Source organism: Anarhichas minor, unplaced genomic scaffold (genome assembly GCF_050575085.1).
Source record: "Anarhichas minor isolate MPS153535 unplaced genomic scaffold, ASM5057508v1 ptg000011l, whole genome shotgun sequence".
Lineage (NCBI taxonomy): Eukaryota > Metazoa > Chordata > Actinopteri > Perciformes > Anarhichadidae > Anarhichas > Anarhichas minor.
In genome coordinates, this window is record NW_027466457.1 from 3,219,305 (window position 1) to 3,241,639 (window position 22,335).

Below are 22,335 nucleotides of genomic sequence, written 5' to 3' on the forward strand. Positions count from 1 at the left end.
TCCCAGTTCACTTCAGGACAACGTTTAGTTCAATAAACTGAGTTGTGAGAAATTCTGAACAACAGTGTTTTTTTTGGGTTGTTGTCTTCTCACTTTAAAGTCCGGACTTGATCAGCTCATTTTGTGCCGTGTGAGTTGCACACTGTCACCTGCTGGAACAAACTTTTCTAAACCATCCAAAGGTGATTACATACCGGACTCTTTTGGCCCTCGCCCTCCACCCCCTTGGTGCACACAAGCAGACACACACAGCCACCTCCTTCAGTCTCCTCTATCAACTCTTGTCATTCATGTTCCATGCCTCTGGCTGAGTGGGGGTGCAGCAGCAGGATATGCTGCCCCCCCCCCCCCCCACCCCCATACTCGCTGCAGTATTGATTTGTTTGTTCCGTGCTTGCCCCCCCTCCTCTTACTCCTCCCCCTCCTCATTCCCTTACTTCCTCCCACCTATTCTCCTGCACAGTGTGAGTGTGTCCTCAAGTGCCTCCCTGTGTTATGTAACATAGAAAGACCCACAGCATACTGATGAAGGGGAGTCTGGGCTCGGGGCCGACAGACCTGGGAGAAAACAAAGACTACACCGCACTGCTGATGGGAGTACAGCATTGCTGGCACTTGAAGATAGGGCGTAATCCACAGAAAATGTTACATTTTTTATGTAACAGTGAGATTGTGAGAAACTAATACAATTTTCTTGGGAATTCTGAAGTTTTACTTTCTAAAAGTGAAGAATAACAATTAAAACCATGTTTCATGTGAAATTCTCCTCATTCAGAGTCAAGTACTCACAGCCTCTTGAAAGCATTCCTTCTTGTCCATCATCTCTCTGAGTGTTTGCAGGATCTTGATACACAGCTTTTCCTCTTTGTCCATAAGCTTCTTGGTGTGTTTGATCAGTCTGACAGAGAGAAAAGATAGATGCTGTATCACTTAGAATTGTGTCCTACTAGTCGAGTCAAATCAAAGAGATATTTTACTGATCACCACAGGGGAAATCTCCCTTTCTGCTCTCCGGGGAGGTCAGGCAGCAGCAGCAGAGTAACAGAACTCCTGGAGGTTTGATGTATCAAACTATATATTCTTTACATATCCAACATGTTAGTTTGAGTAATCCACTGACCACAGTTTGTTCTTTACATATTTACTATTGTTTACTTTAAAGCTACATCTTGGTCTTTGTAATGTTCCATTTATAATTTCAAATATATTTTTTGTGTAAATATTCTTGACTTTCAACTCTTTCCCAAAGCCCCCACAACTACTGAATACATACAGTATAATCGTTCCTAATTAGTGTAGGTTTTAGTCAATGCTACTTTTTGACCTGCCAACCTTTAACTTAGCAACAAAGTAAATATTAGCAATAATTAACAGCTATCGGCAACTTCTGTCAAAAATCCTAACCTAAACCTAAATGTCACCCATGCTGTCGCTCTTCTCTGTAGCTACACTAACACTTTTAAAAGAGTCCTCCATGCTTTGAAAAATTAGGAATTTGTTCTTTGTTCCTTACACAGGTTGTGTGACTTACTTGGACATGAAAGCTCCGCTCTCACAGCGCAACCGAGCAGCCTCTGGAAACAGCAGCTCTGGGCTGTGAAGAACATCCACTAGCACAGAAAACTCTGCCTGAACCTTCGGACTGAACTGCTCCTCCAGAAGGGACACGACCCCCTGTACATCAAAGACCGACACACATAAAGGCTCAATCAAATGCTCTCCTGTAGAGAATGATTTTGCTAAAAGCCTTTTAGAAAAGCCCACATAAACTTCTAAATTTAGACTCTGTATTTTATTCATTTAGCCACACTAGCAGCACGGCTCTAGGGATGGTAGTCCACCACTTTGGTCAACACTGAAATATCTCAACAAATGTTTGCTGGATTGCCATGAAATGTTGTGCACATAGCCTCGGTATCCAGAGGATGTGACCTAATAACTTGACTTTTTCCTCTATTGCCAGTATGAGGTTGACAATTTTGGTTGTTAAGTGAAATGTTATTTTTGGATGTATTGCCATAGAATTTGGTCATGACATCCATGCCCTCCTCAAGATGATTGTAATAACCTAATGATCCTGAACTTTACATCTAGCACCACCATGAGGTCAAAACTGAATTTGCCCAACACTTTAGCATTAAGCTCAAAGCTCTGCCATGCCTTCGTGCAGTGTGGCTGTAGACTATTAGTCCTGTTTGAAAGAAAAGTGCACCTGAAGCTTCTCAATGATGTTCTTGTAGTCAGGGCCACCCAGGTTCTCCTTGCGGGGTCGTGTGCGGGCAGATATCCTCCAGTCCTTGGCCGCTCGCTGCACCATGTAGCTATGGACCTTCAGAGACAAAGTGTTGACCTGACTGTCCAGGTCCACTGGGATGGCTATGGCCCGTGCCTTAGCTGGGGAAGAACACGAAGGGTTGGATGTCGGTGTGATTTTGTGTGCAAAATCAACACAATACATACATTTACGATTACATTTATTAGTGAGTTGCATTTTAATCAATATTTCAATGCCTCTATCTCTATCATTGGTCAAAGACTGGACAGTAGAGTAGCAACACTCACCAACGTCAGCCAGCGTTTTGATACAGCTCTCAATATTAGCCTTCTGAGCCGAGTTGATCCAGTTGCAGTTGTAGATCCTGAAAGAAGACTGAAGCAGCTTGATGAAGACAGACTGGTTTGCCTGTTTAATGGTGAGAGGGAGAGAGAGAGAGAGAGAGAGAGAGCGAGAGAGAGAAAAAGAGAGAGAGAGCAGGGAATATTGTTTTTTGAAAATGGCATAAGTGTAGAGAAAAACAGAGATAATCCTGACGGGAACACTTCAATATTGTGTCTGATGGCAGACATTAGTACAGACTTCTGCGTAAAACACCTCAAGCATCTGCTCGACGTATATAAATGTCTGCAATGAAACAACAAGGTCCCAGGTGATGGTGCAGTAAAAGCGGCAGTCTGCTATCAAATCATCTTACTGTACAGTAGCTAAAAGTTGGCAAAGGATTTGGACATGCCACGAGTGAGCCTCTCTCTGCGGGAACATTTCCCCTGCTTGTCAGAGGTGAAAAACAATACCTGCAGGTTGGAGTGGTTGACAGAGAAAGGTGAGCTGAAGAAACCCTTGACAATGGCCATCACTGTCTCTGTCACATACTTCTCCAGGGCCAAATCAGCATGGTTACGGTCTGTGGTAGTGTTGCACACCTTAAATGCAAAAACGAAAATGGAGTAAAACTTCTGAACAAGCTCCTCCCAACACCACACCGCAGTGAGTGAATGGATTTAGAAAATGAGTAAGCCTCAATGTATCTAGACACATCATTAGAAAAGTATCAGTCTGACAGAGTCTTACACTGGACATGTCCACCAGGAAGTTGTCAAAGAGCTTCCAGATATGATTGGAGGTGTAGATCTCCTTCATTTCAACCTCTGTGTCCACGTAGCAGTGATTCACAAAGTTCACATAAGCAGTTTTGACCTGGGGGATAAAGAAAAAGGATGCCTGGTTACTTTAAGATAAAAGACAGATGAAATTACACTAAATAATGTACCCAAGGATGCAAAAAAACTTGACAAAATGTGTATTTTTATCTATACCATAAACTTGTCCAGCCTTACCTCTGGTATACAGTGGACATCAGTGACAACTTTGACAATGTCGTCCAGCGGTAGCAGAGAGTTGCATTTCAGCTCAGTGTAGACGTTCTTGCCCTCGGTGCAGGCAGCCAGTAGCTCCACAAGCATGTTGTGGTAGGCCAGAGCTCCATCTTCATCTGTCCGCTCTCGCTCGGAGCCCATCATCTGCAGCAACACTGAGAACGAGGAGCGGTCGTTGTAGAACACCAGCACGTCTTCGCCTCCGTTCACCAGCTGGACAAAACAAACAAACAGAGACCCGAAGAAAGGTTTACAGTTATACTCGCTGATTAATAAACGTACAAACGTCTTCATTTGAAAACATTGGATCTCACCTCTGTCATGACTTTGTCCTGACATTTCTTCACATACTTCCCATCTGCTTTCACAATGGTTTGCAGGAACTTGAGGTACTGAACGTGTCGTCCGTGTGTTTCAATGCAGTGGACAAAATGATGGACCACACGGTCGCTGATCTCATTGCACAGCTGGTAGTTCATAAAGATGTGCCGCATTGTCTCAGCTTCAAGCAACTGGTGAAATATAGGAGATTTGATTTAGTCTTTTAGAGGAAGATCATCTTAATAACAGTGTGTTGAATTTGTATAACAGGAAAAGAAACAAAGACAACTTTTCTTGCTAATACAAAATTAGTACATATCACTTTCCTGCTGTCAGGCTGTTGTTGTATTTCTTTTTCATGATAGATAAATCCTGAGGATGCTACTGCATGCTCTACCAGAAAGGAAGACCTCGCTAAAAAGTAAGGCATGACAACAAATGAAATGTACAGCAAGGTGAATGTACCCCTGGAGTGAGGAAGAGGTTCAGGTGTTTATGTAGCAGAACTTGGTTCTGATGGTTCCCTCTGCAGAAATTCTGCAGAAACGCATGTGCCAGGGTCATGATTTCATTCATCTTCTCATCACTCTGTGCAAAGGCAGAACCAAGCAAATAAAAGGAAAGATTATAGGACAGAATTTAAGAAAGCGTGACATCAAGAAACAATGATGTGCAAAGATTTCATAGACAACATCAAGTACAACGAGTCATTCATTTTGGCTGTTACTCACATTCTCATAGGGGATCTGCAGCAGGTCCAGCACCACTGTATGGGCCCCCATGTTCTTCAGCAGCCTCTGCTCCTGCACACGACTCTTCTTACCAGGATAACATAGCTTACTGAGTCTCAGTAGGATCTAAATATCAGACACACACACACACACACACGTATTACAGACGCACTGCAGAACAAAAAGAGATGAGTAACCTGGAAATAAAGGCATGGAGCGCACCTCTTTGACGATGTTGTAGTTGTTTTCTTTGTTGCCGTCAATTTGAGGTTTATTATCTCCATCCTGTACTGGGCTCAGGACAACCTCCTGACAAGACACATACATGAAGAGAAGCTTTCAGTAAATACATTCAAGTAATAGTTAAGTAAAGCTCCACAATTCTTTTGTGTTTACTTCAAAAGGTTTATCTTTGGCTGCAACAACCATCACATCCTGTCTCTAATCACCAGTGGTGGGAAAAGTCCCTGCACAGATCATTATCATTGCCATCGCTGCAATATTATGACAATGTATGACGTAAACACACACACACTACATGTTACAGGCCTGACTAATAAAAAGTGATTTACAGCAGATTCCTTATTCCTTAGTACTGAGCCAACAAAACAGCTTTCCATCAGCTTTGAAGCCATTTACAGTGCAGCTGAATGACTGATGGGCTGTTTACGATAAATATAGGAACTTCCCGTGGAAAAATAAATGTCACACTAAAATCTGAAATGTGATTTTTTTTGCTTTTAGATGTGAGATAGCATTAATGGATGGTACAGCACCTCCATGTTCTGTTCTTTGACCTGCCTGACCCCCAGGTCTTCACTGCTGTAGACTCCACTTTTCTCCACCCACAGCTCTGACTTCTCAACTGTCAGACGCAGCTGGTCCAGGTCTTTCTTGATCTGCTTGTAGTTATCTACATCCTGCTCTGACACTAATAGCTGGACCTGGAAAACACACGGACACACACACACAAACACACTTGATGAGAAATTAACCAGACAAAGATATTAAAAGAACAACTGTGTGTGAGAGCATATTTCTGCCAAGAAGTCTCAGTGCGCCACTTTGGAAAGTCTGCGTATTGTTAAAATGCGAGCTAGATTCCAGCTGAGGAAGCTCTTAGTGAGACAGTTTAACTGCTGTGTCCCTACCTGTTTGAAGGCCTGCAGGACCTCTGCTCTCTGGCTGAAGTGTTTGAAGATGAGCTGCAGCGAGCCAGACACCAGTGGTGGGTAATCTTGCATGATGAGATGGATCAGAACCCTCAAAAACGTCCTGCCCCCCTCATCGTCCAGCTCCACTGCACTTAATTCGGAGCTGAAATCACAACAAAGCTTAGATAGGAGTTTTTAAGCAGATGCATCATTGCCAAAGAGACTAAGGAACAAGGTCTTTCAAAAACAATCAACTTATATATTTAATTAATTTCTCTGTGTGAATCGTCGGTTGTATTTAAGCACAGCTTCACCTACCTCCCTGCAAACATGCTCTCTGCATTGGTTGCAATCTCATCTATGTCCGGTTCAGAAGCTGGAGACAAAAGAAATTGAACAACAGGACAGTAAACACCTCATTTAGAACGTAAAAAGAAGATTTTAGCACTTGGATAAGGAGAGAAAATAAAGTCGTACGTGTCATTGGGATCAATTCAGTCACAGAGGAAGAGCTGTCAATCACGGCCTTGTCCCCAAACTCTTTCTTGTAGATGGACAACAAGTATGTGATCCTATAATCCAACCTCACACTCAGGATGAACTAATGGGAAAAGGAAAAATAGAATTAAACACTGAAATACTTTTTTTTATAATGCCAAATTTCAACAACAATAACTTAAAGTACATGCAGTGGGTGGCGCTTACTTGCAGGATCTCGATGATCTTCAGCTTGGTGTCCATCACCATGACATCCTCATTGTCTGGCAGGAAGTGTCCTCTCCCGTAGCGCAGGGATGGCGAGGTGTCAGGGAGGCTGTGCGGCACACCTCGACTCATCATAATCTGAGTCATCATTTCCCCAACTCCGTGGATCGTACGCAGGACATTGTTGCCTAAAGGAAACATTCATCTTCACACATTTTGCATTGTGTGTGTGTGTGTGTGTGTGTGTGTGTGTGTAAAGCCTATCGTTTACAGCTATTTACATAGTTGACATATTTCAGCTCAAGCCTGTGAAACTTTGACTGTGTTTATCATAAAGCTAAAACAAGTGCCCCGAGGACGTCGAATTGATGGCCCAGAACAAAATCAAATCTGCAGTTATTGTTTCCAGTCCATTAACCCTTACCACTCTCTTTATTTACCACTCTGTCCGCTTATATTTTTCACTTCGATTAGCAGATTTCTTCCTACTTTTTCTGATCTGCAGAAGTCGTAGACCTCAAATCTATAGGTCTCTATTTCTGTAACTTCATATTTCTGTTTCATATATATGTTTTATTTTACCCAAATTATGGAACTGCCTCCTCCCCCTTCAATTATCTTAGTCCCTTAACTAAATTCAGTTTTACTCATTATCTTTAAACTTTCTATCTATTGTTGAAAGTGCAACGTAGAAAAGTAAACTTTAGTTGACCAACTCTATGAAACAATACCCTTATGCTGCGTAACTGCACTGACCAGTCTCTGGGCTCCTGTCGAGCTTGTTCATGAAGGTCAGTGGGTGCTGGACAATATCCAGGATGGCCAGCAGAGTGCGTGTGAGACGCAGCAGCTCACTAAAGCTATAGAAACCAAAGTAAACCAGGTTGCGAGCCAGATTCACCACCTGGAAGACAGAAGTCAATCATCATAAGGATAAAAAATAAATAAACCCTTACAGTGGCACACAAAAACACATGCATGAAGTACAATTTCAGAGTGAAATAGCCTACTGTATGTGTTTATTTTACCTCTAGCGTGAGTTCATTCTTTTCTTTTTCTCCAAATGGAAAAGGCTGGCTGACCACATCCTTAAGATATTCTTCGACAAAATCCATGGTGTGAGCAAACTTTTTCTTCATCTCTTCTCTTGACGTGTCAGTGGAATCATACTCAAACCTGTGGGAAAGCACATTCACAATCTGCATGTGGTGACTTGCAAAATACACCCGTACATAACACAGATAATCTCGCAGATGGACACTCACTCATGGATGGTGATCTTGGAGGGGATCTCGGTCCAGAGGCGGGCATACCGTACGGGCACCACGGCCTCCTGTGGGTCACGGTCCACATGCATATGCAGCATGAGACGGCAGAAGGAGGCTCTGAGGTTGTAGGGCAGGCAGTCGTCAAACATGCAGCGCAGGATCAGATCCACAGGAAGCTGACAGGTGATCTGGTTGATGGCTAGGTACTGGCGGTCCAGACACATCTTAGCAAAGAGGTTCAACTGGTACCTACAGAGGAGGCAAGGGACATGTTTTTGTTTCTGCAGATTTGACATGGGAAGATGAAGGGGGCTTGTTTCAGATATTTTTGTGTTACTGAAATAAGGTGCAGCACATGGGGGAACTAAAACCAACAATGCCATCGTCACCTGTAATAGGTGATAATGTCTACATCCATCTTGTGGTTGCCCTTGGCATCCTGGGCCAGGTGGCGAATGGATTTGCCGTGAGGCTCCTTGTGGCTGTCGATCCAGTAGAGCCAAACCTCAGCCTCCTCCTCCACCTCCTCCTGCAGCAAGGAGGACTCCAGGGTGATCTCTGTGTTAGGGATTAGTCTGGGGGGGGGCGAGAGAGGGAGTGTGACAAATAGTAGTTACTGGAAAAATTGCCCACATTAAATTCTGACGTAGAACTGCGGCTGCTGAAAATATCGATTTCACAAGGAGGAAGCAGCACGTTCTTTAGAGCGTACTGAATGTGCGTGTTTGTACATGTTTAAAAATGAAGGAGTGAAATATGACAGGATCAACTTGGATGTTTTAAATATAGATACCACAGGGTGTGACTCACTTGGTCTGGATGAGGATATCTGCGTTGGTGGGGTTCAGCATAAATTTACAGATAAGCTCCTGTGTGACGGGGATTGCAGTCTTGTTGGACACGCAGAGATCAGACAGATAATCCAGGAACCTAGAAGAGTAGAGCAGACATGAATCACCACGTTTAACAAATGTTTTACACACAACGCTTCAGCAAAGGAACACATGAACTGAAGTTTGTGTGTGTTCCTGGCTGTACATAACATATTTTTCTTCCCCCTTTTTCCATGTAAAAATTTGCTTTATACGACAGATAATACTCTTACGGTACATACTCTGTTGTATTTTAACGTATAAAGCAGAGGGACACAATAACGGTAACACCTTTTAATATACCAATTAGCCACTCACCACAAAATATGGCGTCAAAGTGACCATATGGTAAAGGTTAGAAATTAATTTCTGATAAAAATGGAATTGAGAATTTCAGAAAAGTAGGGTTACGTAAGTAAGATTCACATATTGTATTTGATTGCATTATTCTGCATTATACTGTGTCAAAGTTCAGTCCCTGTGTTACAAAATTAACCATTTGCAACAAAAGTCTTAAGTAGGACTACAAATTCCCATGCACATGTCAGATTTGTCCTATATTCAATGTTATGAAATCGTTCCCCTGGGTCATCTAGTCTTCTGGAGGTGTACGTGTCTGACCTGGGCTCTCTGTTGCGCCTCAGCAGGCTGACGAAGGTCTCAATCTCTCTGGCTGTGATGTGTTTTTCCAGCAGCTTGCGGTTGTTGTGCAGCAGGGCAGTGATTGTGTCCTCAGCCAGGATCTCATAGCCAATCTGAGACTGCATGATTGTGAACTTTTTGGCTATATATTCCTATTTGGCACAAAATACATATGGTCATAACCACAAACCGTTAAGACACTGAGCAGCACAAAATTAATTCAATTTGTATGAAATCAAATCGGAAAAAAAGTGAGAAAATCTTTATAATTTCCAAAGGTGCAACTAGAAAATATTTGGCAATTTTACGAGATAATATTTCTTGAACACTTTTGCTCACTAAGGCCACAAGTGGTGGTCATGGCATAACAGCAAATTAAATGCCCCCGTTCATGGATTTTCTTCAGTTAGATGAATACATTTTTTTCAGCAGACAATTTGACTTGTTACAGTAGAAAAGCACAGGTGCCTCTAATATCATTTATGATGGCTGTTTGTTTTACTCTTGTAATAAAACTACATAAATGTGTATCTGTGACATGCTAAAATGCTGGACAGTAGACAAGAAGAGTCCTAAATCAGTTAAGTATTCAGTAGAATCAGTTATGCAGGAGTATCTAGCTAACTAACGTAGCTTGATTTGATAGCATCAGCCGCTGGTCAAAATCCATGAGTGTACTGAGCTGAGAGTGTGTGTGTTTTATTCCTTATAAATATTTGTCTTTCATAATTAGGGCCCGAGCACTGACGTAGTCGGAGCGGAGGACCTATTGTTATTTTATTTGTTATTTGAAATAATAAATGAGACCACACCACATGTTATGATTTTTTTCTGTCAATCCACAGAGCACTACTACTTTCTTGATGAAGGGCATCATTACAGCAGCTGTGGTCTGACAGTCTGGCAGAATCTAATTAACATGTTAATGAGCCTGAAACTCAATGAGTACTCAATATTAGACTGTAAAAGACGGAAACATGCCTGGTTCTTGCGATAGTCCTGTTGGGAGTGGCGTAGCACCCTGTAGCAGAGTCTCAACATGTACTTGAAGTGAGCATAGCGCTGGTCTCCCAAATCCTCCAACTTTAGCAACGGACCATCACCCTGATCTGTGAATGGAGCCTTCAGGATGCCAAAGATCTGGAGCAACAGAAACCCACATACAATGATGAAGAACCAACCGAGCATCTACGAACTATAGCAGGGAGATACTTTGATGAATACGCTTCTTGAGGCCAATCTGTGGTTACTGTAAAATATCACACCAATGGAAATACGACCCAATTTAAGATTTGCACTGGGCATCCTTGTCAGTCCTGGAGCCTTGTGTTAAAGTTCTGATCAGTCTGCATTCTACAAGGACAGAAGTGTGTGTTTGTGTGTGTGTGTGTGTGTACTCGTGCTGACCTGCGCAAGGATGTTCTGTTCCCTCATGAGTTTCTGCCTCTCTCGGTTGGGTGTGGAGGTGACCACAGACAAAACATCCTGGCCATTGTTTGGTACCACACATACAAAGAAAACAAGGTCCTCCAGGAGCTTAGTCACAAACCTGAAAAAAAATAATATATGAAGGCAAAAAATAACATAAAATCATAAAACATGCACACCACCTTGTGTCACCTATGTTGTCATGCTCAAGCATCTGTACCTCCTCTCATTCTGAGCGATGTTTCCGTACTGAAGCTTCCTCACAGTGGACTCCAGGACCTTGCTGGCATCATTGGCAAAGTCCAAGTCTCTGACCTCCGACAGGGGAACAGATACGATGGCGAAAGCTTCTTTGTCCTCTTTAGTCGGACAGGTGCCAATCTATTATGACAGCCAACATAAACGTCTAAATAATGCATCCATGTTTGTTTTACTCGTGTGTGTGTGTGCGTGTGTCTGTGTGTGTGTAGACCTTGAGCATCACCGGACGCTCCTCCTCTGCATCGATGGGGACGTTGGTGCTTTTCACCCAGGTGTTGGTGCACAGGTGCCTAAGTCTCACATAGGAGTTTCTAAGGAAGAATGGGACAAGGCATTTACATCTCATATGATCTTTAGTTGATTGTACGCTTGCTGCTGCTGTTGAACTAAATAGCATCCATCTTGGTGAATCAATTAGCTGTTAGCATAGCTAAAGTGATGGCAATTCGGCCTGTTGTGTAATTGTTAAATAGCAAGTATTACCAATGACACATTTTTGAAGAAAATTCATAAAAGTAGATAGTTTGGAGTCAAAATATATATTATATAGATATTATCTTAAACTGTTCTGCGCTGTGAACTCTAGTGAAAGAAGCCCACTGTGGATGCAACTAAAGCGGATGTAACTTGTTGTTGTTGCTCCCATGTGAGTGACTGACCTGGGCACGAGACAGTCGGCACGCTGGAGAGTGGTGGCATCCAGCTCAAACAGAGAGGCTATGTCATTCCCGTGGGAAACAGAAACCAGGGTGAAAGCAATCTTCTCTGCTGCTTGATGCTTCCTCTTGGAGAACAAAATATCCGTCTCATTCTGCAGCACACACACACACACACACACACACACACACACACAACCACGAGGATACACACAACCATGCACACAGAGGAAGTATAAATTAACGTCCGCAGTCTAAAAGCTCATATGGCACATAGTTAAGTTGTTTATCAATATTAACACATGGATTGTCTACTGTAGACAACAACAGTCCATATTCAAGTCTATAAAACAAAGATGCATGCAGAGGCGGTTCACAGGAGCGTGTTAACACTGTTGCAAGTGGATGAATGTTACTTTAAGCAGGTACGGGCTGCAACTAATCATTAGCAACTTTGATTATTGATCATTATTATTGATATTATCAATGACCATATTTGGATTTTGAATTGTTGGTTGGATGAAAGAAGCAATGATGTCACATTGGGCATGGGGAAATGTTGACCATTTTATAGACAAAATGATAGATCAGAGAAATAATCTGCAGAATAATAGATAATGATAGTAATTCAGAATAAATCAGTTTTTTAATAATAATAATAATAATATACTAATAATATAAAAAGGCAAATTCTCACATTGTTATAGCTGCTACCAGAAAAACATATTTGGTATATTACTTTAAATTATGACATCACACATGATGATAACTTCAATATCAATTATTTTTCTGTCCACTAATTAATTAATTGATTAATTGTTTATTGCTAAAGGCAGCGCACACAGCAGGACTTCCTCTTACCTTCATGTCCAAACTGCATGTATACAATGTATATTTATATATTAAAAAATTCTGCCTCATTTCACTGAACTTGTTTGGTGAGTATAACTATGGCTATGAGAAGCCGAGCATATACATGTTTTGTATCAAGTTGCCACGTAAGTACTGATAAAGTACTGATAAATGAGCCCAACAGTTGATAAGATCTATAATTGAGGATGGACGGATGTGAGCCAAACTATACTGTCACAGCTTCTTGCACTAATGAGGTATCAAATTACACAGAGATGTAGCCAGAGAGCCATGACTTCTCCGTGTGGTGTGTTAGACACTGCGGTACGTAGGCTGGTAGAGTATGCGCGGTGCAGATGCAGCACATAAAAAGGCGAGGGTTAATTTCTCCCACCGTTCACTGCATGTCAATGGGAAGCTCCCCAGAGCTGCCTCCACGCCTCAGCTTCTCAATCCTCCCACTCCTCCCCCCCTCCCTCTTCTGGTGACTCACCCCACCAGCTTAGCACAGGCGAGTGGAGCAGAGCAGACAGCACGTCTGCCTCCCCTCCATCCCCTCTCGCAGGGCACCCCCACACCCAGACGTTATGTAAGGAGCCCCCTGTGTGTCTGAAACTCAGCATGTGCATGAGAAAGTGTGAGGCTGAGAGAGTTGGTGTGCGTGCTCCTCGCACTACCAGAATACAAATGCGTAAGGTAGCTAAGAGCTGAAAGAAATGTCTAGATATAGATTCAGAGTTTGAATGCGACCGTTAGAGAACTGCCGGTATTGAATAACCAAAGGATGAGGAGACGGAAACGTGTCTGAAGACAATGTTTAGCTGCTGAGATAATCGTTGTTTCCACTAAAACACTTTTATAATCTTCTTTCTTGTTCACCGGCTCGTTCTCTCTTTCGGTCAATCTGACTCATCTATGGTGCAAAATGATATTTGCATTGCTGCTGTCTTGAATTATAAATATCAACTTAGTAGACACAATAATGTTAAAAATCAGTTGGTGGTGTGTGACTTTGCAGCTAAATGTGCTTGCTTGACTGACTCACCTCTCCTTTGGGCTCCACCGTGTTGTCTTTGAATTCAGGGTTCACCTGCAGAGAAACCGCGGGGTCACTCAGTGACCTCAAACGTAGGAAGCTCTGATGATCATCCTGTCATTATCATCCCCATCACTCCAAATGCAAACTGTTCAACAGCAGATGGGTGATGGATGCCATATCAATGGGAATACTGCCACCTACAGCACAACCACCTAAAAATCCCCTTCAACTGTGCTTATTCAGAAACTGGAAAGTAGATTATCTCAGTTTCCCGCAGCTACAAAATGATATGGATTAAAAAGAGTAAAACTCACCTCTGCTGCGAGGTAATTACCAGTCGCCAGGTGTTTGAAGCGGAAGAGACTGTTCCACTGGCCGGCTCCACCTCGACAGGGGTCATAGTGCACAACCTGGCATGGAAACACAAAATAAGGATACCTAGAAGCATCAGTTTTTGTCCCAGTATGTGTTTTAGTGTCAGTCTGTGCTGGTTTGATACAGTGCAGAGGGACATTTCAAACATTGTTCACAGTTTCTTCGTAACACGGCTCATTTAGTTTCTGGTTTTGTTTCGCAGACAGAACCGTTCCTGATAGGATAGGATTGGTTTAACAGCAGTCAGAGGATGATCTCTTCTATTTAGAGTGGTTATTCAAAGTGGTAATAATTCACAAACCAAATGAGTTCTAGTTCAGCCCATCACTGCGGTGTCAGAATGAGAGTCCATGTGCCAAGTACAACGGGAATTTTTGCGTTAGTCATACTGGTGCAACAACATGTCAACTGATATGGTAAGATAAATACATTCTGGTACACACAGCAGAGGGACAACAGGAACTTCCACTCAGTGCGAGCTGATAAAGAGGAACATACAGAAAGTGGATAACAAAGAACTAAAGGTTCAAATGGCCGACAGTGTGTATTATCAAACAGGGAATTATGGCCTAAATGTGTGAAAACGCTCCGTAATGATGACGAAAGTGTAAATTTAGGAACATAAAAAAAATTCATAATTTGCTGATTTATGTGTATTTAAACTAAGTTGGGCAAAGTTTATGATTCAATTGGCTTTAGAAGGGTCTTCATTTTGTTTATGTGTGGCTGGTTGTTAATCAAGGGACAGAAAACACATTTCAATTTGTCCATCAACTGCACTCAGACAAATGTCACCAGAGCAGTATAAATTAATGAATAAATTAGCATCAATGATGTTCTCAGAATTAAAGCGCGACGTTGTCAATTCCTGTGTGCGCTTTACCTCGATCTCCCAGAGAGCCTTGGAGCTGGTGGCGGAGGTGGCAGACTGCCGCAGTGTGGTCCTGAGAAAGACGTGCTGCTGCTTCTTGTACTCGTCACAGGTCAGGAACTTCTCCTGCTCAGCGTGAAACAGCCTCACCACGTCACCCTGACAGACCACACGAGCAAAACATGACACTGCTGCAAGATAACTGCATGCAGTTTTCTTCTGAAGACGTGCAAACTACATGCAGTTGCGCTAAAAGATGCACGGAGGAAACCCAGAAGCGATAAAACAACATACCCCCTTCAGCACATCTTCCCTGTAGTCGCTAAACTTCATGAACAGGGTGACCTTCCAGCTTGTGTTACAGTTAACAGCATTAACCTGCAGCATGAAGCAGAGAGTAAGGGGCAAACACATCATGAAGTTTAGATGATTATCATACAAAAGTCACATGAGGTCTGTTGAAATCCTTGTAAAACCATCAGTTTTTTTTTTTTAAATGTTTCAACCACAGTTAAAAGGACCAAGACAATAAAGCATTACATTAAAAACTCCGTACAAACCGTAAAACTACAGGTTTTTCTCTCGTTTTTCTTTCTTTATTTGACTAAAACTTTGTTTTTCAGCACAGACAGAAACAATATAGATGAACTAGTCCCACCTCTTTGCAGCCGGGGTTGTCTAGCAGCTCGATGTTACTGGCATGTAGAGGCTGCCCTGCATTCACTGGCATCAGCACCACCTTGTCTCCAACCACCACCTTGAACCCAATTACAGACAGTCATATGCCAACGCAGGTGAAGACGCAGGTTGGAAAACTTCCACAAGTGGTCAAATGGATGAAACAGGAAGTAAGACTGTGTCCATGCAAACATCCCCTTATTTTAAAAAAACAAAGAGGTGCTATGTGCAACAGCAACAAGCTGAGCTTCACATGAGAGAGTGATTGAGTTGGCAAACTAGTTTATTCATACCATGGTGAGCAAAACATGAATGCAGCATACAAATATAGTGACTGAAAGTACACTGCCTGTGGTCGTATCATCGCTTGCATAATACATGCTCTCTAACCCAACAATAGACACACAGTATCTCATGTTAACCAGCCACACACAAGCACACAGTGGTTTCACAAATGTGACGCTCATCACACTTATGGCACTGCTGTATTCAAAAACATTTTGAATATACATGAAACAGCATCAGTGACAAAAAGTAGATAGAAAGTAAGGACCGACTGGATGCTTTTTAAAGCTCAACCTAAAAGCCTAACATGCAATGGGAAGCCCGGTGGATCCATGCTTTTTACATGAGATTCTGTCTGACCTAATAATGCACAAACACCATGCACAATCAAGAGCAATACCTTTAACCATAGGATGCTAAAGCCAAAGGGGGAAGGACAAAATCAGAAATGTTACTGGGACAGGACGAACAATGAGAAAAAAGTCGGGCACCTGCTGTACTTGTAACAGAGAGGAATGTCAAACTGAACTTTATGTCTAAAGAAATGTCTGTGGCGCCAAGCGGAGGGAGACCTACATTATCTCCTTCGCTGCGGAGCTTCCAGAAAGGCTGAATGTAGAACCAGGAGCCTTCGTTCCCGGCCGGGTCCAAAGAAACCCGCATGGCATTCTTCTCAAGCAGAGCGGGGAGACGCTTGTTCACCGTCAGGTACTTATTGCTCTTAATGTGCAGGAGCTAAGAAAGAAGATTCAGAGTGTTTAAATACTGCAAGAGCAGATTCAGATACTTAAGTTTGTTTAAGTAAAAATACTTATACCAAACTCTGAAAATACTCCAATAAGACTAAAGTCCTGCATTGAAAATGTAACTTTAAGTAAAGGAAAATGGAAAAATCTGGAAAAAGTACTCGATGCAGTGAAATGGTCCTTGGGACTGTTACACTATTATATATTACTATTATTTATTAGATTATTATTGCTCATGCAATAATTAGTATTTATATAGGACTGCAATTAATGATTATTTTCCTTTTGGATTCATCTCTTGATTATTTCTTCAATTAATCGATTGCTTCTTTGGTTTGTAAAAATAAAAATCAAAAACATCCCATCACAATTAAGCCAAAAGTGACACCTTCACAATGCATGTTTTGTCCAACCTAAAAAAAGTATTGAAAGTAAATTAAATGAATTGTAGTAGAGTATAAATTATAAAGGGGCATTAAAGGTAAATACCTAAGTTTAGTGTGTCCCGGTAGTATTTAAGCACAGGACTTGAGTTATTGTACCTTGTTATTTCCCACCACTGTACAAGAGTAAGAGAAGATGAACCTTTTAGGAAAAAGCAGAGGTAGGTTTTGCCTCAAGGTAACTTCTTGTTTGATTTAAAAGAGTTGGTTCACTATTTTATTCAATGTGGCCTCATTTGAAGAAGTGTGTGTATTACCCCAAAACACGTTTCCCGATTCCAAAACAAGCGCTAAATTATGTTTTAAGTCAACACTAAGAAACTACTTATTGAAAAAGGCCTGCTTACTGAAGGAACAATGGAGACTTGCTTTGAACGCATTTTGCAGCAGCAGTTAAATATGCTTTTGCATTCCTCCATTCAACCCGTAAAGCAAGGGTTTCGCCATCAGTGAAACCCAAAACTACCATTGTGGACTTGTTCAAAATGGCCTAAGCTATCAGGTGGCAGCAACACAACCTCGGTAAACACAAAAAAACAAAACAAGCCTCTGGATTTAAGACAAACTGACACCGTGGGTGTTTGCTGAAGAGATGGGCTGTACCTGGATGACATTACTGTATTTCACAATTTCTCCAAGGAGCTTCTTGTTCTCCGACTCGTTCTGCTTCTGCTCCAGTTCTGCTGCATGCTGAGTAATGAGACAGAGATTTACTACAGCTTCGGGGCTCAAATGAATATGGAGATCTAGATGTAGACTGTGAAATTAAAAAAGCTCTACCTGTAACTTCTTAAACAGGTCTCCCTGAGTGTTGTTGTGTCCTTGTTTTCCTTGTTTTGCCTTCCAGAATTGTTTCTGGGCCGAGTATCTGTTCATGGGACACACCTTGAAGAGGCAATCTGGAGAGGAGGAGAGGCATTCAGGAACACAACACAAGTCAAGTGCCACTCAAGAGTCTTAATGTGGTGAAACAGCATTTTTGAGGTAAATGGTTATTTACCCACCAGTGGCCTGTGGAGTCACTTAAACACATAAAAGCTTCTCTAAAACCACAATGTTGTGTGAAACAACATTGAGCGGAAAGGGCCCAATCAGCCTTGGCACTGTGTGTGTGTGTGTGTGTGTGTGTGTGTGTGTGTGTGTAACCTCGAACCAGTGTGACTAGTATATTCCTACACACCTCTGAACTTTTTGGGTGGGTTGGCCAGGTTTCCAGCATCAGGCTGGACCACACACCTGTCATCGACAAGCCTGCAGAGGAGAGGACAAAATGATAAGAATTCAATCAGAACTATTTCCTCATATTTTAACCTTTTTTTCAATGAATGATTCGCCATAAGAAGAAGGGGGGGGGGGGGGGGGGGGGGGCGGGTCTGAGGTTGTATCTAGAAATACAAACCAGGCTAAAATGATATCCAGGTCTCTGTGGCTTTTACATACAGAGAGAAAATGGATGGGTAGAGAATTATCTAATTATACGTAACAAAAGATAGATATCCACCGACATCTACATGGAGTTTAAAATGAAGCTTTGCCAACATTGTTTTGGTTACTGAAGAGTGAGCTTCTCTTTTAGGTTTAGCATCAGTTACTAGAGCATGTACAGGCTGCTGCCACCAGAGGAAAACATGTGCTTTCTGTGCAGGGTTGATCAGAGGGCATTCCAGGGCTGTTATACACCTGATAACTGCCATATGTCCCACATATTCACCTTTTATGGGCTAGTTACACAGTGGAGATGTTTCACTGACAGGTGTAGTGATGCACAGCAGGTCAGTACAATTCACACATTAGACTGACGTTCAGTTGAATTGAGGAAGCTGAGATGTGTAAATGCAAGAGCTGACATGTCTGAATGAATGTTGCAAAAGAGCATTTAGTAAAAACCAAACGTGTTCATTCACATAGCCTAATTTACCACATCAAGCATTTGTTCACTTGTCACAACTGTCTGTCATCTTACATCTCATAACATGAAGGCTGTCTTGTCATTGGACTGTTTCCCAGGTCTTTGTCTAGACCAGTTTAACACTGATTTCTGAAAAAACGTTTCAATTTCAGCCACCTATGTTAGTAGTCAACACTGAGAAGACTGAGGGTGAAGGTGCTCATAAAAGCTGGAACGGCAGAGAGCACATTGTTTAGTGGAATTAGAGGAACGAAAGCAGGCAAAACAATGGAGACGGAACAAGAACGGGTTTATGAAGAGAATACCTGAAACACTAAAGTGATCAGTTCTTTACTTTCTGTCACTCAAATGTAGGTCTGGACTGCAGCAGTGAAATCCTCTGTTCTGCATTTGCTATGTACACGTGAGAACATGTAATTAATCCAAATGATTGAACACAGACTGGTTGTTCCTGTCAGTAGATGTGATGCTGTTGTACATTGATCTGAAGTTACACATGCCTTCATTTAGTCCCGGAGTTACTCTAATCCTCTTTCAGGAAATTGGTTTAAGTAAGAATGCAAATGTGAGATAATCTGGTGTAACAGTACACTTTAGTTGAGATCAGGGTTTAATATACGCGTGGAAAACCAGTTGTCTGCAGTCAAGGGTCCCACTGGTCACATTGTTTGAGGAAGGGTCCACGTGTGTTGTTTGGGACATTAAGTGTTTGTTGGTTGTTTGCAGTGGCTACATATCAGAGAAAAGCTCTAACTTCAATCTGCTGGAATATATTCTAGAACACCAGCCGTGAATTTCTATATCAAAGCCTCCATATCATCCCATTCCCTTTATCCCATTTGCACCAAACGCCGAGGTGCACAAGCACATCCATTCATCCTGTCCACTGAGGAGAAACATAATGCAATGCACCATTCCTCCAATTCATACAAAGCTGGCAGCCCTGCTGAAGGGAGCGGAGCCATTTCCTATTTATGCTGCGGCACTTGATCAGTGTCAATCCACAGGCCGTGTACTATTTCCTCCAAGTCTGTATCAGAGTTACATCTAAATGAGACACAATAGAGCCCAACAGGAAGCAGAATGAAGTGCTAAATGGCTAAACAGGAAGGCTCTCCGGAAAAGTCACTCAAGCTCATAAATAAGTAACTTTAAGTCGGCAGAGAGCCGGGCTCCAGTTCAAACAGCCAGCGCAACAGTTTGCTCTGTAACTGAGTTACACATGAACCAATGATAGCACGCTGGACACAGACGAGCTAAATTTAGCGCCATTGCTTGTGTTGAGTGGACTGAGACAACAACATAGGAACAAATACAGCATAATATAATGCAGAGCAGCAGGTCTGGTATGCTTGTTCTGTCAAGTGTTTTCTAATGAGAAAAAAAATAAATAAATAAAAAAAAAAAAAAAAAAAAAAAGAAGAAGTCAACCGAGGTATGACTCATCTGTAAGAAAACTATGAAAGACTCAACAACCAACGCCTGTTTTTGCACGTTTCAATGTGCTGATAAAGTCATGCACTCCCTCTTTAAATACATCCGAGATCATTTCACTTTTTATGGAACATATTAGAAATCAATGGGAAAATAATTATATAGAAAAACACTGAGTAGATAATGGACACAGCATCATTGTATCGTTGTCTTATAATTTATCTCTCATATATACACTACAGGTCCACAATGGAGTGAATTGATTGATTACTATGGAACCAACAAATCTCCAAAATCATCCTTTCTGATAATTAAAAATGTGAGAAAATTCAAGAGGTCAATGTCGCTAAAATGGTGCTGGACCAGTCAAATGACCGTATAAGGCATTTAAAGGTCATTCGGCGTTTGAAGTGTTTGCAATGTAAGGTGTGTGAAGAACTTGCAGATTCAATGTTATCCAAAGCAAACAAGTGCATGAGCAGCCTTGTGTAGCTGAGGTTTCATTGTGCTCACATCAGGAGCTGTGGCTCAGGGAGCTTCCTGCAGGGTCTGCCTCTCTCTCTCTCTCTCTCTCTCTCTCTGGGCCTTGGTGAGCTCTGGCACAGCCCTTCATGAAATACTCCTGTCGAACTACAAGAGTTATTGAAGCCCTGATAAGAGTTTCACTGCTTTGCTTCACCACAACAGGAGCTGTGAACAATCGCCGCTGTGCACTTTTGCCTTATGAAATTCACAGCCTGTGTGTGCTGTTGCTGACATTTGCATTGGCACACGCCTTTACAGTTAAGGGAGCCTTTCACAAAGAGAAAGTAGGTTGGATGTGTGTACACTCCTGCAGATAGCGAGGCAGGGAACATTGTTGCGTACAAACAGGTTGCAAGTCAAGGTGCCAACATGTTTCAGCTGTCATTTGCTGACCTTTGATTTGTTTTAATTCTCCACAGCTCAAAGCATTAAAGAAGAGGCTTTAATGTCAGAGAACGCCGGCTGTCGTGTGAAGTTATTGTTTGCAAGAGGGATTTAAGGGAGAAAAGGGAAAGAGAAAGAGTGAGAAACAGAGGGTGAGAAAAAGGGAGAGGAGGTGGGTGGGGCACACTCATTCCTCAGGGCCAGTCGATCTTTCCACGCTTGTTCCGCAGGCTCAGAGGCCAGAGTGCACCTGGAACCACCGAGGTATTTCACCTTCTGCTGAGGCTTTCAGCTCAGGAGGAACTACAAACCCCCAAAAAACACTGCTGATGGCATTTTCTTTGCACCGCTGTGTGAAGAATGACACCGTGAAAAGCAGTTTCCATCACGCCTACACACAGCCTCGAGTATGGAGTCAAACTGACAACTGCATCTGTATCAGATAAGACAAACTTAAAGAAAAACAAAGCAGTGGTTCCAAAACTATTTAAGGTTGAAATGACGCATGAAGTGTCTACTAGCCTCATGATGAATGGAATATGTTTATGAGCAGTCAGCAATCCCCAAAAAAGAAAACAGTAGTAAAAAGTCTGAAAATGTTAATATAAATGGTATGTTCTTTATTCTTTCCTGTCCCATTACTTATCTTGTGGGCCCCTCACATTTAAGTTATGACCCATTGAGGGAGTCCTGGGCCCCAGGTTGGTCACCAATGCTTTAAATGATGCCCGGGTGACTGAATCTGGCAGGAAACTCCAACTCCAAGTGTGGCTCAGATCTCTTCTAAACTTGGCTGTTGCACTATGCTATATTATGCAAAAAGGATGGACACAAAACACTCTCAACATAGAAATGGTTTACTCCTTTACTCAAGTCAGGTCACTGAACTCACATACAAATATCTGTAAATGTCTCCGGGGTGACGGTGAGGAGGAGTGCGCAGCATTCAAATTCATCAGAACTCCTTATCAGAACTTCCAATGATTGGAAACAAGTTTTTGGAAACATTATACATTATTCTGCCGAGGACCCTCCTGACACATCCTCACGTCGCCCCACGGGTCCCCGGACCCTGCTATGGAGACCACAGCAGTGAGTTCTG

At 42.2% G+C, this 22,335-nt stretch overlaps 1 protein-coding gene across 4 annotated transcripts in view; it reads right to left on the reverse strand.

The window, feature by feature from the left end:
• Window positions 1-22,335, reverse strand: part of itpr2 (inositol 1,4,5-trisphosphate receptor, type 2) — a 48,485-nt gene that overhangs the window by 25,484 nt on the left and 666 nt on the right. For 3 of the 4 annotated variants that reach the window (XM_076088889.1, XM_076088891.1, XM_076088892.1), the window contains exons 2-37: window positions 18,162-18,232; window positions 17,762-17,880; window positions 17,585-17,671; window positions 16,369-16,527; window positions 15,488-15,586; window positions 15,124-15,207; window positions 14,842-14,988; window positions 13,898-13,993; window positions 13,590-13,634; window positions 11,696-11,847; window positions 11,248-11,347; window positions 10,996-11,156; window positions 10,755-10,896; window positions 10,329-10,487; window positions 9,327-9,499; window positions 8,644-8,763; window positions 8,223-8,408; window positions 7,831-8,082; window positions 7,594-7,741; window positions 7,322-7,469; window positions 6,566-6,753; window positions 6,338-6,461; window positions 6,179-6,236; window positions 5,858-6,023; window positions 5,483-5,650; window positions 4,929-5,015; window positions 4,707-4,832; window positions 4,441-4,563; window positions 3,969-4,166; window positions 3,616-3,867; window positions 3,350-3,475; window positions 3,073-3,201; window positions 2,563-2,683; window positions 2,213-2,394; window positions 1,532-1,674; window positions 790-898 (exon numbers count right to left, since the gene is read on the reverse strand). In XM_076088889.1, the coding sequence (XP_075945004.1) occupies window positions 790-898; window positions 1,532-1,674; window positions 2,213-2,394; window positions 2,563-2,683; window positions 3,073-3,201; window positions 3,350-3,475; window positions 3,616-3,867; window positions 3,969-4,166; window positions 4,441-4,563; window positions 4,707-4,832; window positions 4,929-5,015; window positions 5,483-5,650; window positions 5,858-6,023; window positions 6,179-6,236; window positions 6,338-6,461; window positions 6,566-6,753; window positions 7,322-7,469; window positions 7,594-7,741; window positions 7,831-8,082; window positions 8,223-8,408; window positions 8,644-8,763; window positions 9,327-9,499; window positions 10,329-10,487; window positions 10,755-10,896; window positions 10,996-11,156; window positions 11,248-11,347; window positions 11,696-11,847; window positions 13,590-13,634; window positions 13,898-13,993; window positions 14,842-14,988; window positions 15,124-15,207; window positions 15,488-15,586; window positions 16,369-16,527; window positions 17,585-17,671; window positions 17,762-17,880; window positions 18,162-18,232 (4,948 nt within the window). The remainder of the gene's footprint in view (window positions 1-789; window positions 899-1,531; window positions 1,675-2,212; window positions 2,395-2,562; window positions 2,684-3,072; window positions 3,202-3,349; window positions 3,476-3,615; window positions 3,868-3,968; window positions 4,167-4,440; window positions 4,564-4,706; window positions 4,833-4,928; window positions 5,016-5,482; window positions 5,651-5,857; window positions 6,024-6,178; window positions 6,237-6,337; window positions 6,462-6,565; window positions 6,754-7,321; window positions 7,470-7,593; window positions 7,742-7,830; window positions 8,083-8,222; window positions 8,409-8,643; window positions 8,764-9,326; window positions 9,500-10,328; window positions 10,488-10,754; window positions 10,897-10,995; window positions 11,157-11,247; window positions 11,348-11,695; window positions 11,848-13,589; window positions 13,635-13,897; window positions 13,994-14,841; window positions 14,989-15,123; window positions 15,208-15,487; window positions 15,587-16,368; window positions 16,528-17,584; window positions 17,672-17,761; window positions 17,881-18,161; window positions 18,233-22,335) is intronic. The other variant, XM_076088890.1, reaches the window with a different exon arrangement.